Source organism: Zootoca vivipara, chromosome 4 (assembly GCF_963506605.1).
Source record: "Zootoca vivipara chromosome 4, rZooViv1.1, whole genome shotgun sequence".
NCBI lineage: Eukaryota > Metazoa > Chordata > Lepidosauria > Squamata > Lacertidae > Zootoca > Zootoca vivipara.
This window is the reverse complement of record NC_083279.1, coordinates 64,868,591-64,882,108: the sequence shown is the minus strand read 5'-3', so window position 1 is coordinate 64,882,108 and position 13,518 is coordinate 64,868,591. Positions and strand designations below refer to the sequence as shown.

At 41.6% G+C, this 13,518-nt stretch overlaps 1 protein-coding gene across 2 annotated transcripts in view; it reads left to right on the top strand.

Moving 5' to 3' along the window:
- EPHA3 (EPH receptor A3) overlaps positions 1 to 13,518 on the top strand; it is a 218,221-nt gene that overhangs the window by 174,318 nt on the left and 30,385 nt on the right. For both annotated transcript variants that reach the window (XM_035116807.2, XM_035116806.2), the window contains exons 10-11: positions 328 to 453; positions 9,424 to 9,609. In XM_035116807.2, the coding sequence (XP_034972698.2) occupies positions 328 to 453; positions 9,424 to 9,609 (312 nt within the window). The remainder of the gene's footprint in view (positions 1 to 327; positions 454 to 9,423; positions 9,610 to 13,518) is intronic.

Genomic DNA, 13,518 nt, shown 5'->3' with positions numbered 1-13,518 from the left:
TTAGGGCCAAAGATCCATGATCAGATTTCCTGACATTTCTATTTTCAGTTAACATCAGCTGTACAGTGGGGCAGGATGATCTGGAATATTGGGAGATCTGGAGGAAAATTAGCATGATTATTATTTCCCCCTGCAATTTGGCTGATATTTACATGGGGTAAGATGTAATCCAATTGGCTCCCCAAATTTCAGTGGCCTAGGAATCTTGCACTTTTTGCTTTCATGATTACAGTGGATGCTTTTTAATACAAACTCATTAGGGTTTTTGTGTGAATTGATTATTATTACTGAACATATACTTGTCTATCTGAATTTCTTTTTAAACAGTAAAGCTCCCAGGCCTTAGAACTTATGTGGACCCACATACATATGAAGATCCCACTCAAGCTGTTCATGAATTTGCCAAGGAGCTAGATTCTGCTACCATTGCCATCGACAAAGTTGTTGGGGCAGGTAAGGATACTTACAGGGTCCTCTCTCGTGAGAATAATGGTGAAATTTCAGTCCTCCTGCTGCAGCTGGACCATTCAGATGCAGGCACGTTGGTGGAGAAAACTTTCCATGTAGATGCAAAGGAAATAATTATTTGAAGGTTTCTGCATTGGTATTCTGAATTTTTCACAACTGTCACGACTGACAGATCCAGCTGCTTCTTCTGCACTGAAAATATTTACCAGCCTTTCTTTTGCCCTTTGTTTTAATGTTGCTGCCCATAAAAGGTTTGATGTTGAAGATTTGTTGGTCTACCAGAATCTGAGCTAAAACCTCAGACTTTTATTTCATATAGGTTATCAAACAGCCATCAGACTGCAGTGACCTTTGTTCAGTGGATTGATTTTTGAACATCACCATTTGGAGTTACTCATTTAAGAGCAAACTGCTTCTTGACATATTATTAATCACCAGAGCTATAAAGATACCCCTGAATACAAGCTTGTTGCAAACGCACCGGTTTCCACAAAACCAGTGTATGCAGGATATTTGCACAGCAGGAGAGGTTTGTGAATAGTATCCAAATGCCTCAGTGCTTCAAACATTTAGCAATCAGAGACATTACTGAAGAATAAGTACAGAATGAAAACATTCCAGAAGACTAGGAGTTGTAGCAAAAACAGCAAATTTGCTTGCATCTTAAAGGCTATCAAATTTATTTTGGCAGAATAGTGCTTTTGTACTTACTTAATTCATTCATTTATTTTACCCATAGCCCGCGCCTCTGTCCAAGGAGCTTAGAGTGGCTTACATGTGATTCCCAGACAGTATAATAGGGTCAGCTGAAGAACTGAATCACACACCTCCAGGCTTTGCGCGTAGACTCACATGTATTTGTGTGCACGTAGTTGCAGAAGGAGAAAATCTGTCTTACAACATATAAGGTAGAGGAAGGCCTTCCCACACATTGCTCCGTGAGTTAAAGTGAACAATTGCCCTGACTACGATGGGTTCAGATAATCATTTCCCACCAAATATGCCTAAAGCTGAGCCACCACCAGCTCCTTGCCCCAAATGAGGCCAGAAACGAAAACTCTCAGGACACTGAAATGCAAAAGCAACCAACGGGATGGGAAGGCATTGATTCCCTGGCTTCCCAACAAAGAGCTTGCAGCAATGGGAATGTTGGTAGTGGTGCAGGTGCAGCAGCAGAGCTAACCCAAAATTTCCATTGTTGTGCTTGCACTAGTGACCACACTCCCCCTGTCTCCCTCTTGGTTCCTAGCAGTGACTCTGTGTTCGGAAGCCAGTAAGCAATGCCACCCTACCAACCACTACTATTGAAATGTTGAGCTGCTTCTATTCTTGTGCTGCCATTTAAACATACAGCTTATGACCTTTTGCCATAAACTGGCCTGAAACTGTAGGAGAGCATTGCTGTCAGATTCAAGAACTTGCAAATGCACGAGCTCTTTATGTTTTGTAGTCCTCAATTGGCTGGCAGTCTTGCCCGAGTCAATATGAAAATTAAGTTGACGCTGGTGAATTTAGGGATGGAGGAGAAATGTGATTCAGTTTGCATTTGAAGGCAAATCTATCAAATTCACATTCTCTGAAGCATTATGAAAACTCAAACACAGGCATCCTTTGAAATTCACACATATCCTCATTTTGTGATGCAGTTCTGCAACCAACTAGTTGTTAACAAAAAACATGTATATTACATGCAACCAACTAGTTGTTAACAAAAACATGTATGTATATTAGGAGAAAGTGCACATTAAAATGAATATATTAGTGAGAACAACGTTTGAAAATTACTTGCAAAAATGTGTACATTAGTGTGCACAAATGTGTTTATCAGGAAAGTTTCACAATAAAATGCTGAGGGTTTATTTTTTTAAACTGTGAATTGCTGCAGAAATGTGGAGAATGTGGAGTTTAAGATTGGAAAAATGAGAACCCAAGGGAACAAAACTTAGCAGATCCTTCCATCTCTCCTGGCGATGCTTTATTTGCTCAAACCTGAGATCATAGACATTCCCACAGTTAGAGGCAAACTCTAAACTCAAATAACTACACCAAATCAACAGTGAGCCACCAAAGTAGCACACAGACCTAGGAAGGAAGAACAAACAAAAAAATGGACTTATCTCTTTAGTTTACATTTCTTTAATATCCTGAAGGAATAAATAATTGTAAAAAAAAAAAATGCTTTCCATGAAAGATGTGTAAGGTATTTTTATTTTATTTCAAAAAAAGCTAACAGGAAATCAATGTATTTTGTGAAATATGATGGGGAGGGGAGAGAAAAGTCACATCATGTTACAGAATTATGGTGATTTATTTATTTTTCATTTTGCCCCACAAGAGTGCAGTGTTCTCCATCCTGTTAAATCCAGGCTAGCAGTGGCATATGTGTTATGGCCATGGTTGTTTTTAACTAGAAAAGAGACTGATAACATATTTGTAAGACTGCTGGCAGTTTCCCTTGAATGTCTTGTTCCTTGCTGATAAAGTTCACAGGTGTAGTGTAGACTCCTTGGTTCGGACTATTTTCTGCAAGAGATTCTTGTCCGATACTGAAAGAATCTCTTCTAACGATCCTCGTCAATCCCATCTGCCTCTGCTAACTAGTACCACTTCTCAGGGTCCTGATAAGGGTTACAACAGCTGTTTGTAATTCTTAGCAGTTAATTATACAGCAGTAAATGCTAAAACCATTTCATCCTAAAAGCTTTAAAATGTTTTTAAAGCATTTAAAATGAATTAAAATGATACTTTAATGAGTGCTTAACAATGGGTGCTATGGGTCATTTTTACAACTGACAATCAAATCAGCAAAGTAAACTGCTGTGCAATCTCTAATTAAAATGAGGGCAGACATACCTTGTAATCTGTGTTTATACAGTTTGGATTTACAACAGGGATTCCATTTCCCCCACTCCAAGGCATTCCACTCCCTAGTGCTCGAGACATGAAAAGGTGCTTTTAAAGTGTTTTATGGTTCAGGTGCTTTTCAAAGTAACCCCATGAACACAAACCATAGAAACATGAGAGGGCATATGAAGCGTTTCCATCGCTGTTTTAAAGGACACCATAGCACTGGAAAATACATTTTATTTCAAGTGCCTAATTTCCATCCATTATTTCTGATTTTTAATCTGGAATGTTGTACATGGAGTTCGCTGCATCATGCACTTTTAGAACCTATGAGGCAGAGCTTTTGTTTTTCTAAATCAAATTCCTAATGTGTGTCTGCCCTTGTTGTCAAAGGGAGAGTTGGAAGTTGCCAAGCAAGGCATGTGTATCTCGCTCTGCTCCTCCTCCAATTCCAGTTTTCTTTCTGCACATATTTATTGGGACAGGAAGTTGTATGCTTTAATTTATCCACAGGGTACTCAAAACACACCTTTTCACTTGCCTTTTTGCTTTCACCTGCCCCTCTGTTTTGAATCTTGGTGTGCATTGTAAGGTGAATGTGGCTCCTCTGACTTTTTCTTAAAGAGCCTGTACTCAGAGCCCGACTTCATGTGTTTGCGCTTCTTTGGGCACCAGTAGTGAACGTGTGGGCAGATGTGGCAATGGGGCCTGCCTCCCACCATCTGTCCACTGAAATGCATGCCTGCAATGTGCACCAGAGTCAGAAGAGCAAAGCAATGCCTTAAAGTTATTGTAAAGTTATTGTAAAAACCTGGACTGATCTGTGTAAACATGCTCCTTACTACTACAGTCATGCCTTGGAAGTTAAACGCAATCCATTCTGGAAGTCCGTTTGACTTCCAAAACATTTGGAAACCAAGGCACAGCTTCTGATTGGCTGCAGAAAGCTCCTGCAGCCAATTGGAAGCAGCAGAAACCCCATTGCATATTCGGCTTCCAAAAGTAGTTTGCAAACCGGAAAGGTCACTTCTAGGTTTGCGACGTTTGGGAGCCAAAACGTTTGGGAACTAAGCTGTTCAATTTCCAAGGTACGACCATACTATCTTTACGTTCATCATCAACCCTTATCAGTTCCATATAAGTGAACATCAGGCTTCCTGTGGCTTATAAATACCATGGGACTAACTCTATTGTGAGGATAAAAGGGCGAGAAGAAAGAAATGAATTATGTTGCCCTGAGTTATTGGAGGATATACAGAATGAAATACGCCTCAACTGTCCCGATTAAGTGGGACACCCCGTTTTTAGGGGCTGTGCTCTCACACAAGTCACCTGGCTCCTGTAAGATCGCATCCCTGAAAGATGCACATTTGGGGGGCTGTGCTCTCACATGAGTCACGTGACTCACATAGGAGTGCATCCCCGAAAGCTGGGCATCCTGGTTTTACTCTGGTGCATGTTGAAGGGTATGGAATGTAGATATAAATATAGATATGAGGTTAAATAATGTATTTTAAAAGACAAACGTTGATTATCTGTCAGATAGACTTGGAAACAAGGGCTGGTTGTTTACCTAACTATTTTAAATGATAGACCAAGTCTACTTAGTTATTATTCTATTGGGGTGTCAGTATTTAAGCTTTTATTTGTATTAACAGAAAACAATGGACATATTTAGAAAGTTAACTTCCATTAATTTTTCAAAATTTTATGTTAATCCAAAGATTGTACACACATCATTTAACAGGCTATTTGCTTCATTTCCCCCCCCCCCTATATTTGGAAAATCTCTTGGCCTAGGTTCTTAAAATTGAATGATGGTCCACGAGGAGTCATAATTTGGCACGATGTGTTTGGTGCCTCTTATCATCTGTGGGGCACTGTCTTCTTCTTGAATTAGCATGTCCTGTAAAATATCATCTTATGCTTATACAGTCGTACCTTGACTCTCAAACGCCTTGGGAATCGAACGTTTCAGCTCCCAAACGATCGAAAACCGGAAGTGCGTGTTTTCAAACATTCTTTCAAAAGTGAAATGTCCAGCGGGACTTCTGCAGCTTCCGATTGGCTGCAGGAGCTTCCTGAAGCCAATCAGAAGCCACGCTTTGGAAGGCGAACATTTCAGAAGTCAAACAGATTGGATTATGTTCAGCTTCCGAGGTATGACTGTATAGTCCTTTAAATAGCTAGTCTTAACCAATGCTTCCTTGAATACTGTTCTGAATTAAGGCTTAACAGTCTGAGCTCCAGAGCTATTGAGCCTAGCGGGGATGAATTACCTGGCTCTCATTAATGAGGGCTTCAGCACAAAATGTTTAAGCTTACATGAGACATTTGTCTTATCTGAACAGGAAATGGAATGTCACGGAGGGCTCTGTGCATAGCAGAGTTATGATTTAGAGCATACCTAACTAAGAGGAGGAAACAATTGCATCTACAACTCATCTGTTTGCAAATTCTCAACAAAATGCAATTGATTGAGGCAAGTGCCTAAATTAATAGAAATGTCCAGTGTCCCCTGAGTAGATTTAAATCATGTAAAGCTCTTCCAGTAATATCTATCTGTATCCTTCTATTTCCAGACAGTCCAAATTGAAAACAAAGTTCAACCCCTGCTGTGCATGTGATTTGAAATGAAATTAAAGCCTCGTGGGTTTTCCCCCTAAGGAAATCCATTGTAAGCTATCTGGAGTGAACAACGTGCCTGTTTGAATGGTTGAATAATAATAATAATAATAATAATAATAATAATAAAAATAAAATTATTATATCTTGTTATCGAACGTACTATGCCCAAAGCAGCAATAAAATACCAATGATTTTCTTTTGTCACCTAACTTCACAACAGCTTGGTAGTACATAATTCTCATTCACAAATGAAGACCTGAGCTTGACAGAGAGCAGGCTGCATCGGATTATACACTTACCTGATCACAAACCTTTCCTGCCATTCATGTGGTGCATTTTCCCATCTCTGATGCCCCTGACAGCTGTGTGTGAGCATGCCATCCCAGTTGTGTGTACATGTATAAAACCCAATGCACTATGGCCAGGTCACGTCAATCTCCAGATTTTGTATGACATATCAGTTACTAAGTTCACACTTAAGTGGCTTGTGTTTTAAACATGTATGTCATATTCAAATGAGATGTCTGAGACAACTGGAAGTGTAAAAGGCATGCCAGATAGGCAGAAATGTAAGGCTCTCACTCTTGCAAAGCACAATTGGCTAAATCTTCTTCTTCTTCTATTATTTGGTTCTATCCAAATCAGCAATTTCCCCAGTTCTAGGCTGGGTTTACTTCTGCTCTTCTTCCTCCGTATCTTAATCTTGCTAGGTTTTCTCAATGCACATGTTTTACTATCAACATGGCTTACTGACTTAATTTAGGACTCCATTAATCCCTCTTCACCTAATTATAGCTTGAATTGCTTACACAATTGCAGTATGTAGGATTTGAATTCATCAACCATTTGGTAAGAGGACCTGAACATCAAGGCACCGTTAGGTAACAGAATGAAGACATAGTGCTCAGTTTTCCATGTTTAATGAATTTGGGAGTGGAAGTTGAGATATCTCTCCTGATAGATGGAAAGTCAGCTGCGGAGATGGGCTTTTGTGAAAGACCCTGGCTTACGGCTCCTACCATATTGCTGGAAGACTGAATCATTGTGTGGGGTTCCTGATGAGGGTTGCGATAAGAAAAACAGAAGCATGTACAGTATAATGATCTGAAAGAAAAGAAAAATGTAAAAAGACAGACCCTGAGTGAAGACTCTGTCCAGTTTTAAATTCAAGATATCTATATGTTTTTCAGACTTTTAGCAGTAACCTGTGAGTTACTACTAAGCCTAAATTTGTTTCTGAAAATATAACTTTAAAAAAGCATCAGATAACATTTCTTCCTAACAGGATATGGTGCCCACAACTAGTGAAAAATAATGAGGCCATGAGCATTTACATGGGGGGGGGGGGAGATAGAGAAGGGGAATGATTTTTGCTATCCCCATGCTTCCAGCAAGGCATAGTAGGTTCAGTAGCAGGAGAAACACCATGTCGCCTTGAAACAACAACACAAAAAGCCAGGAAGTGCTCTCACAAACCATGTCCCACTCAGTTATCTCCTTGTACCTGTTTTAGCCTTTTAAATGATGAGTGGCAGCGCTGCAGAGCCGTTTCACAATCTCTAGCTGTGGAAAGAGCATTACAGTGTTGCTGGTTTTCGGCTAAAAGGAGAAATCCCACAAAACTATCCAGAGATATTTATTGCACATTAAAAGGGATGGGAGAAGTACTTGGACTAGTGCTGTGGCAGAGGAAGCAGCACCCACCAGTCCCAGCCAGTTTAGGTTGGTGGGAGTTACACTTCAAAACAGCTGGAGAGCACTGCATTGGGGAGTCTGAGCCACTTCTGAAAATCAACCTAATAGCCTGCACAGCTTAACAACAACACTATAGCTTGGAGCATGTTGTTATTTTTCAGGGCAATCTATATTTTACATAAGCTGCAAAATAATGTAGGGGGAATGGAACAAAAACATAGCATTTCTCCCTGAAAATCAGACTATACGTACACACACACACAGTGGACACTTCTGACTGTGTTCTCAGGCAAAGAATTCATAGACAGGTTTAATAACCGCATTTGCTCAAATGATAAATAAAAGTTCCTCTGGCTGTCACACAATGTAGGTGTAAGAGATCAGCAGCTTATAGCTGTTACAACCATTAAGATACATAGGGAGAGAAAGAAAGGAGAGAAAAAGCTAAAGAAAATACAACATCAAGCCTTCACAAGATTTATTGCAAAGTGGGTTTTTTGCTCCTCTGGTGTCATGCTTTGATTTTCTGCTCTCATGGAGTCCTAACAGTATCGACCTAATGCTAATATTTGAATAGAACTGCTGTTTGCCTTGAGTAAAGCATGCTGGCAGATGTGGATTCTTGTAGAGGTCAGATTTTTATTCATCAGAATCCTTGTTGCAGCCTGTATAGTTTCTTGAATGCCTGTTAGGATCTCTAAATAGTCAGTTTAAAAAAATAATAATCCCAAAAGCTCATTTTCAAGCTGAATGGCCCTTTGTGACCTACAACCAAACAAAAAGAAAATATAATGCAATGCAGTGTGTGCTAGGCTCTCCTATACCACTTCAATGCCAGCCCACGTTATCACTTCTTAGCAATGTCAGCAGTAGGCTATAGCGGAGATACTGGCTTTTGAAGACAATTGTTAAAATTCTATGTGAATTTGTCAAGATGAAAAATTGTCACACTGTCACATGGCCCGTGTTCTTCATGACCTATGTGACTAAATTAGTCACATATAGATATTTACATACAGCACAACAGAAATCTCATCTGTTGATGACACTTCCTGTCCAGGGATGATAGCAATGGGTGAAGAATTACTGGTCTTTGGCTGTAGATTTCATTCCTGTAAGGAAAGCACAGCACTGACTGAATTGTAACTAAACTATGGAAGCACTGGCTGCTATTATTCAGGCGATGGAATGGTTTCACTTCCTTGAGTTGTTGGCCAAGATTGTGAGGTCTTTATCAAATAGCTATCAATTCCTAACCTGGAATTAAGACAAGTCGTGCCATAGGTCAAAGTGTCTATTTCTTCATCTATTGCATAACGTCATTTGTCACTTGGCATGATCATTGTGAAATAAAACTTTCGCAAAACTTTAACAAAATGACCGTACCACAGAAGCTGTGTGAAAATTCTGTTTTTGCTGAAGAACATTACTGTAAGGCAGTTTAGTTGTCAGTGCCATAGTTTTGAAGAAGAGGAACTGAACAATGTGAAACGGTCAAGCATATTTTGGAAAAGGCTTGCTGAAGATGCCTTGTTGTTGAAACAGTCTCAGGGTGATTACCTGAAAGTGAATGAGGCCACCACACTGCTGAAGTAAAGACGGTTTCACTTTTGTTAGTGCTTGGAGGAGTGACTGGTTGGGAACCACATGTTATGGGATCCATAGTGGTGAAAATGTCAGTTTTTCAATGCCAATTAAAGTGCAGTTTTCAAAGTTGGTTAATGTTTTGTCCTGAGCTATGAAATGAAAAAAAGTGTTTCCCTTCTATTTTGTTTTTATTGACAGGCGAGTTTGGAGAAGTGTGCAGTGGTCGCCTAAAACTTCCTTCTAAAAAAGAAATCTCAGTGGCAATCAAAACTCTGAAGGTTGGTTACACGGATAAGCAGAGAAGAGATTTCCTTGGAGAGGCAAGCATCATGGGACAGTTTGATCACCCCAACATCATTCGATTAGAAGGAGTTGTCACTAAAAGTAAGAACTATTGTCTACTATAGGAATTAGGAATCTCAGGCACCGGTGCAAAGTGTCACCATTGATTCCTCTCTTTCTATATGGCTCATGGGAACTCTCCCGAGGTCATGACACCCCCACAACCCAATTTTTCTCCCACCAGACCTGCTGTGCCTGCTCCTGCCATAAATGTGTCCTCAAATTGTTTTAATGCTTCTTGCTTGCCTGGCAAAGGATAGCAATACATGTACAGTGGCACCTCAGTTTACAAACTTTATCCATTCTTGAAGTCTGTTCTTAAACTGAAACCATTCTTAAACCAAGGTGCACTTTCCCTAATGAGGCCTCCCACTGCCAGTGCCCTTCCACCGTTCGGATTCTGTTCTTAGACTGAGTAAAGTTCGCAAACCGGGACACTACTTCCCGTAGTTTGTAAACAGGGCTGTTCTTAAACCGAGGTACCACTGTAAAACTTTTGTGCAGCTAGAATATGCAAAGGAAATAACCACACCCATTGCTTTGCCAATATTTGCCTCTGGCCATGCCTACCTCTGGCATGTGGACCCCAAAAGGCTCTGCACAAGGCAATGTGGCCCACATGCTGAAAAGGTCAACCTACCCCTAAGTCTAAACAGATGTAATTGAGAATGAATAAATTGCAAAAAACAAACAAACAAACTTCAAAAAAGGCAGGGGAATTATTTGAGCTGAAAGTTGAATAGATTTACCTGAGTTTCTGTATTTGAAGAAAACGCTTTGGATTATATGAAGTATGAAGAAACTTGTAGAAATACTTAAAGTCTGCTTGTGTGTGTTGTATAGCATACTGCAGATAGTGTATAGAAGATTGTATGGAAGACTCTTAAAGCCCTCCTCCTGTGACTGTCATGGAAAGGGTTTGCCTTAATATGCCTCAAAAGAAGTTGATCTTTGAATCAAGTGGTGGAAAATCACATTCATAAGCTGCAAATGTCATCTTTCTGTGGCCAATGACTTTTTATTAAAACTCTCAGAAACTGCTCATCTGATTTGCACCCACAGGGAGTAATTCGAAAATCTATGGCCTGTAGGCAAGGTATGAAAGGTTTATGAGAAATGTAATTCCTAAGATATCCAGAATTCTCTTAGCTGCCTAGTCCTAGGTAGGGGTGGACGATAAATCGATAAATCGATATTTTGACTCTTACCGCGATAAAGGTTTCATATTATTTCACCCTGTAATATATCGAGAATGCACTGTCCAGCTGGCCTTGCAGAACTTTACACTTACAGTAATACCTCTGGTTACGAACTGTCCTGCTTGCAAATGCTTCGGGTTACAAGCTCTGCTAACCCGGAAGTAGATGCTCGTGGTTGCGAACTTTGCCCCAGGATGTGAGTGAAAATCGTGCACTGGAGACATGCGTGCAGCTGGAAACCCCATTAGCGAAAGCATGCCTCAAGATAAGAACGGTTTCTGCTTACGAACGAACTTCTGGAATGAATAAAGTTCGTAACCAGAGGTACCACTGTACTGCAAAGCAAATGGCTGTTTTCTACCTTCCCTGTCTGCAAGGCATGAGCCCCTGCCCCCTCTCAGCTGAAGTTGCAGACTAAAGGGCTTTACTTTGCATTAAAAGCTGCTTTCTGCCTGCACAATCTGCAAGACTCAAGCCCCCTGCCTCTTGCTAGAGGCAGACCCAGCATAACAAGAAGTTTCCCTGCTGAGGCAGGCAGATTCCGATCAACAAAGGATAAGATCCACATGGCTTTACTCTTGCTTTTGTTATGCAGGTCAGGGACATATCAAGGGAGGGGTGAGAGGGAGGGGCGAGAGGGTGGGGCGCCCCATGCTCCACTCTGGGGGGGGGCAGCGCCCCCTCTCCACCGACGACGACTTGCACTTCCGTGGTGCGACCGCCATTGCGGAGAGGCCCCGCTACGCAGCAGAGCCGCCAGCAAACATCCCCAGCGCCGCACGGATCCGCTGTGCAGCATGTGTGGAGCCGCCGTGCACTGCGCATGCATCACATGCTTCCTGCGCATGCACTGTGTGCTGCAATGCCACGCATGCACGCTGCATGGGGCGCCGCCCCTGGGTGCACGACCACAGTGCTGCCCCGGGCTCCAAAAAGTCTTCATCCGCCAGTGATGCAGGTTACAGGCACACACTGTGCCTCTTGCTAGAAAGAATAGAGACAGGCTAAGTATGATATAAGTGTCTCTACTCTGTCTAGCAAGAGACACGGTGGCAGAAAAAGAAATTTTGCTTGCTTATTGGAATCTTCATTCCTCTGCAGTGCTGTGAGACAGAGATTCTGATCAGCAAACAAAGTTTTTTCTTCCTGGTAAGATCAATGTAGCTTGGCTCCTGCTTCTGTTCAGGCAATGTGCAGAGCTACATTTGGGGACAAATGTAAGGTTCTAGGGGTCTTAGTAAACCAGAAGCTTAGCATGAGTCAACAGTGTGGTGTAGCAGCAAAAAAAAAAAAATCCCTATTCTAGGCTGCATCAACAGAAGTATAGTGTCCAGCTCAAGGGAAGTCATAGTCCCACTCCATTCTGCCTGGTCAGACCATACCTGGAGTCCTGTGTCCAATTCTGTGCATCACAATTTATGAAGGATATTAACAAGCTGGAACATGTGCAAGTGATCAAGGGTCTGGAAACCCAGCCTTATGAGGAACGGTTGAGGCTGGAAAAGAGGAGACTGAGAGGAGATTGGGTAGCCATCTAATATCTGATGGGGTGTCACATGGAAGATGGAGGCAGCATGTTTTCTCCTGCTCTGGAGGGGGCAGGATCTGAAGTGACAAGAAAAGACTAAACAACAGGAAGAACTTTATGACAGTAAGAGCTGTTTTGACAGTGGAAAGGGCTCCCTTTGTAGGTGGTACACTCTCATTCCTTGGAGGCTTTTAAGCAGAGGTCGGATGGCTATCTGTAACCTACTGGTAGTTTTCAGGAGCCATGTGGCACCTAGATTGTCTGCCTGACCACTGATCTACACCAGTTCTCAATTTGTTACAGGGCCAGTTCTCGATTTGCTCAAGGTATTACCATGGGTATATAAAGCCCTTAACAGAACAGTAATATATTCTCCAGAAATCTTTAACGGTTTAGTTAAGCATGAGTAAATTTTCATTGAACTACGTATACACATCAAATTAAATTTTGCTAGTCTTACTTATAGGATGCTTATAAGTCATAAAAATGTAAACCATTAGGTCCAGTCGTGACCGATTCTGGGGTTGCGGTGCTCATCTCGCTTTATTGGCAGAGGGAGCCAGGGTACAGCTTCCAGGTCATGTGGCCAGCATGACAAAGCCGCTTCTGGCAAACCAGAGCAGCGCAGGGAAACACCATTTACCTTCCCGCTGGAGCAGTACCTATTTATCTACTTGCACTTTGACGTGCTTTCGAACTGCTAGGTTGACAGGAGCAGGGACCGAGCAATGGGAGCTCACCCCATCGCGGGGATTCAAACCGCCAACCTTCTGATCGGCAAGCCCTAGGCTCAGTGGTTTAACCCACAGTGCCACCCGTGTCCCTTACTTATAAGTCAGAATGACTCCTAAATACCAGGGCAGTAATGTAGAAGCAGTATTATACATCTTAAGGGGCTACGCAACCGTCTTTAAACTTCTGGAATAGTTAAATATATACTACAGGAACCCATAGTCTTTCATTCTCTTATAGTTTTGGAGAATTCTGTGTGCTATACACCCTCCTGTGGTGATAATGATGATAATGCTTTGCAGTTGTCATTCAAGATTAGAAAATACCGGGATCTGTGCTGAGAGTGATTGCTCTTAAACAGCTGCAGGCATTCTGGCTGCGCTTGCAAAACCATACTGCACATTACCTCATGGTGTCAGCATCTGGCAGATATTTGGATAGCCACAATTAGGCAGCAAAAAACCATGTGGCAATAATTGGTCCATGTAAAAG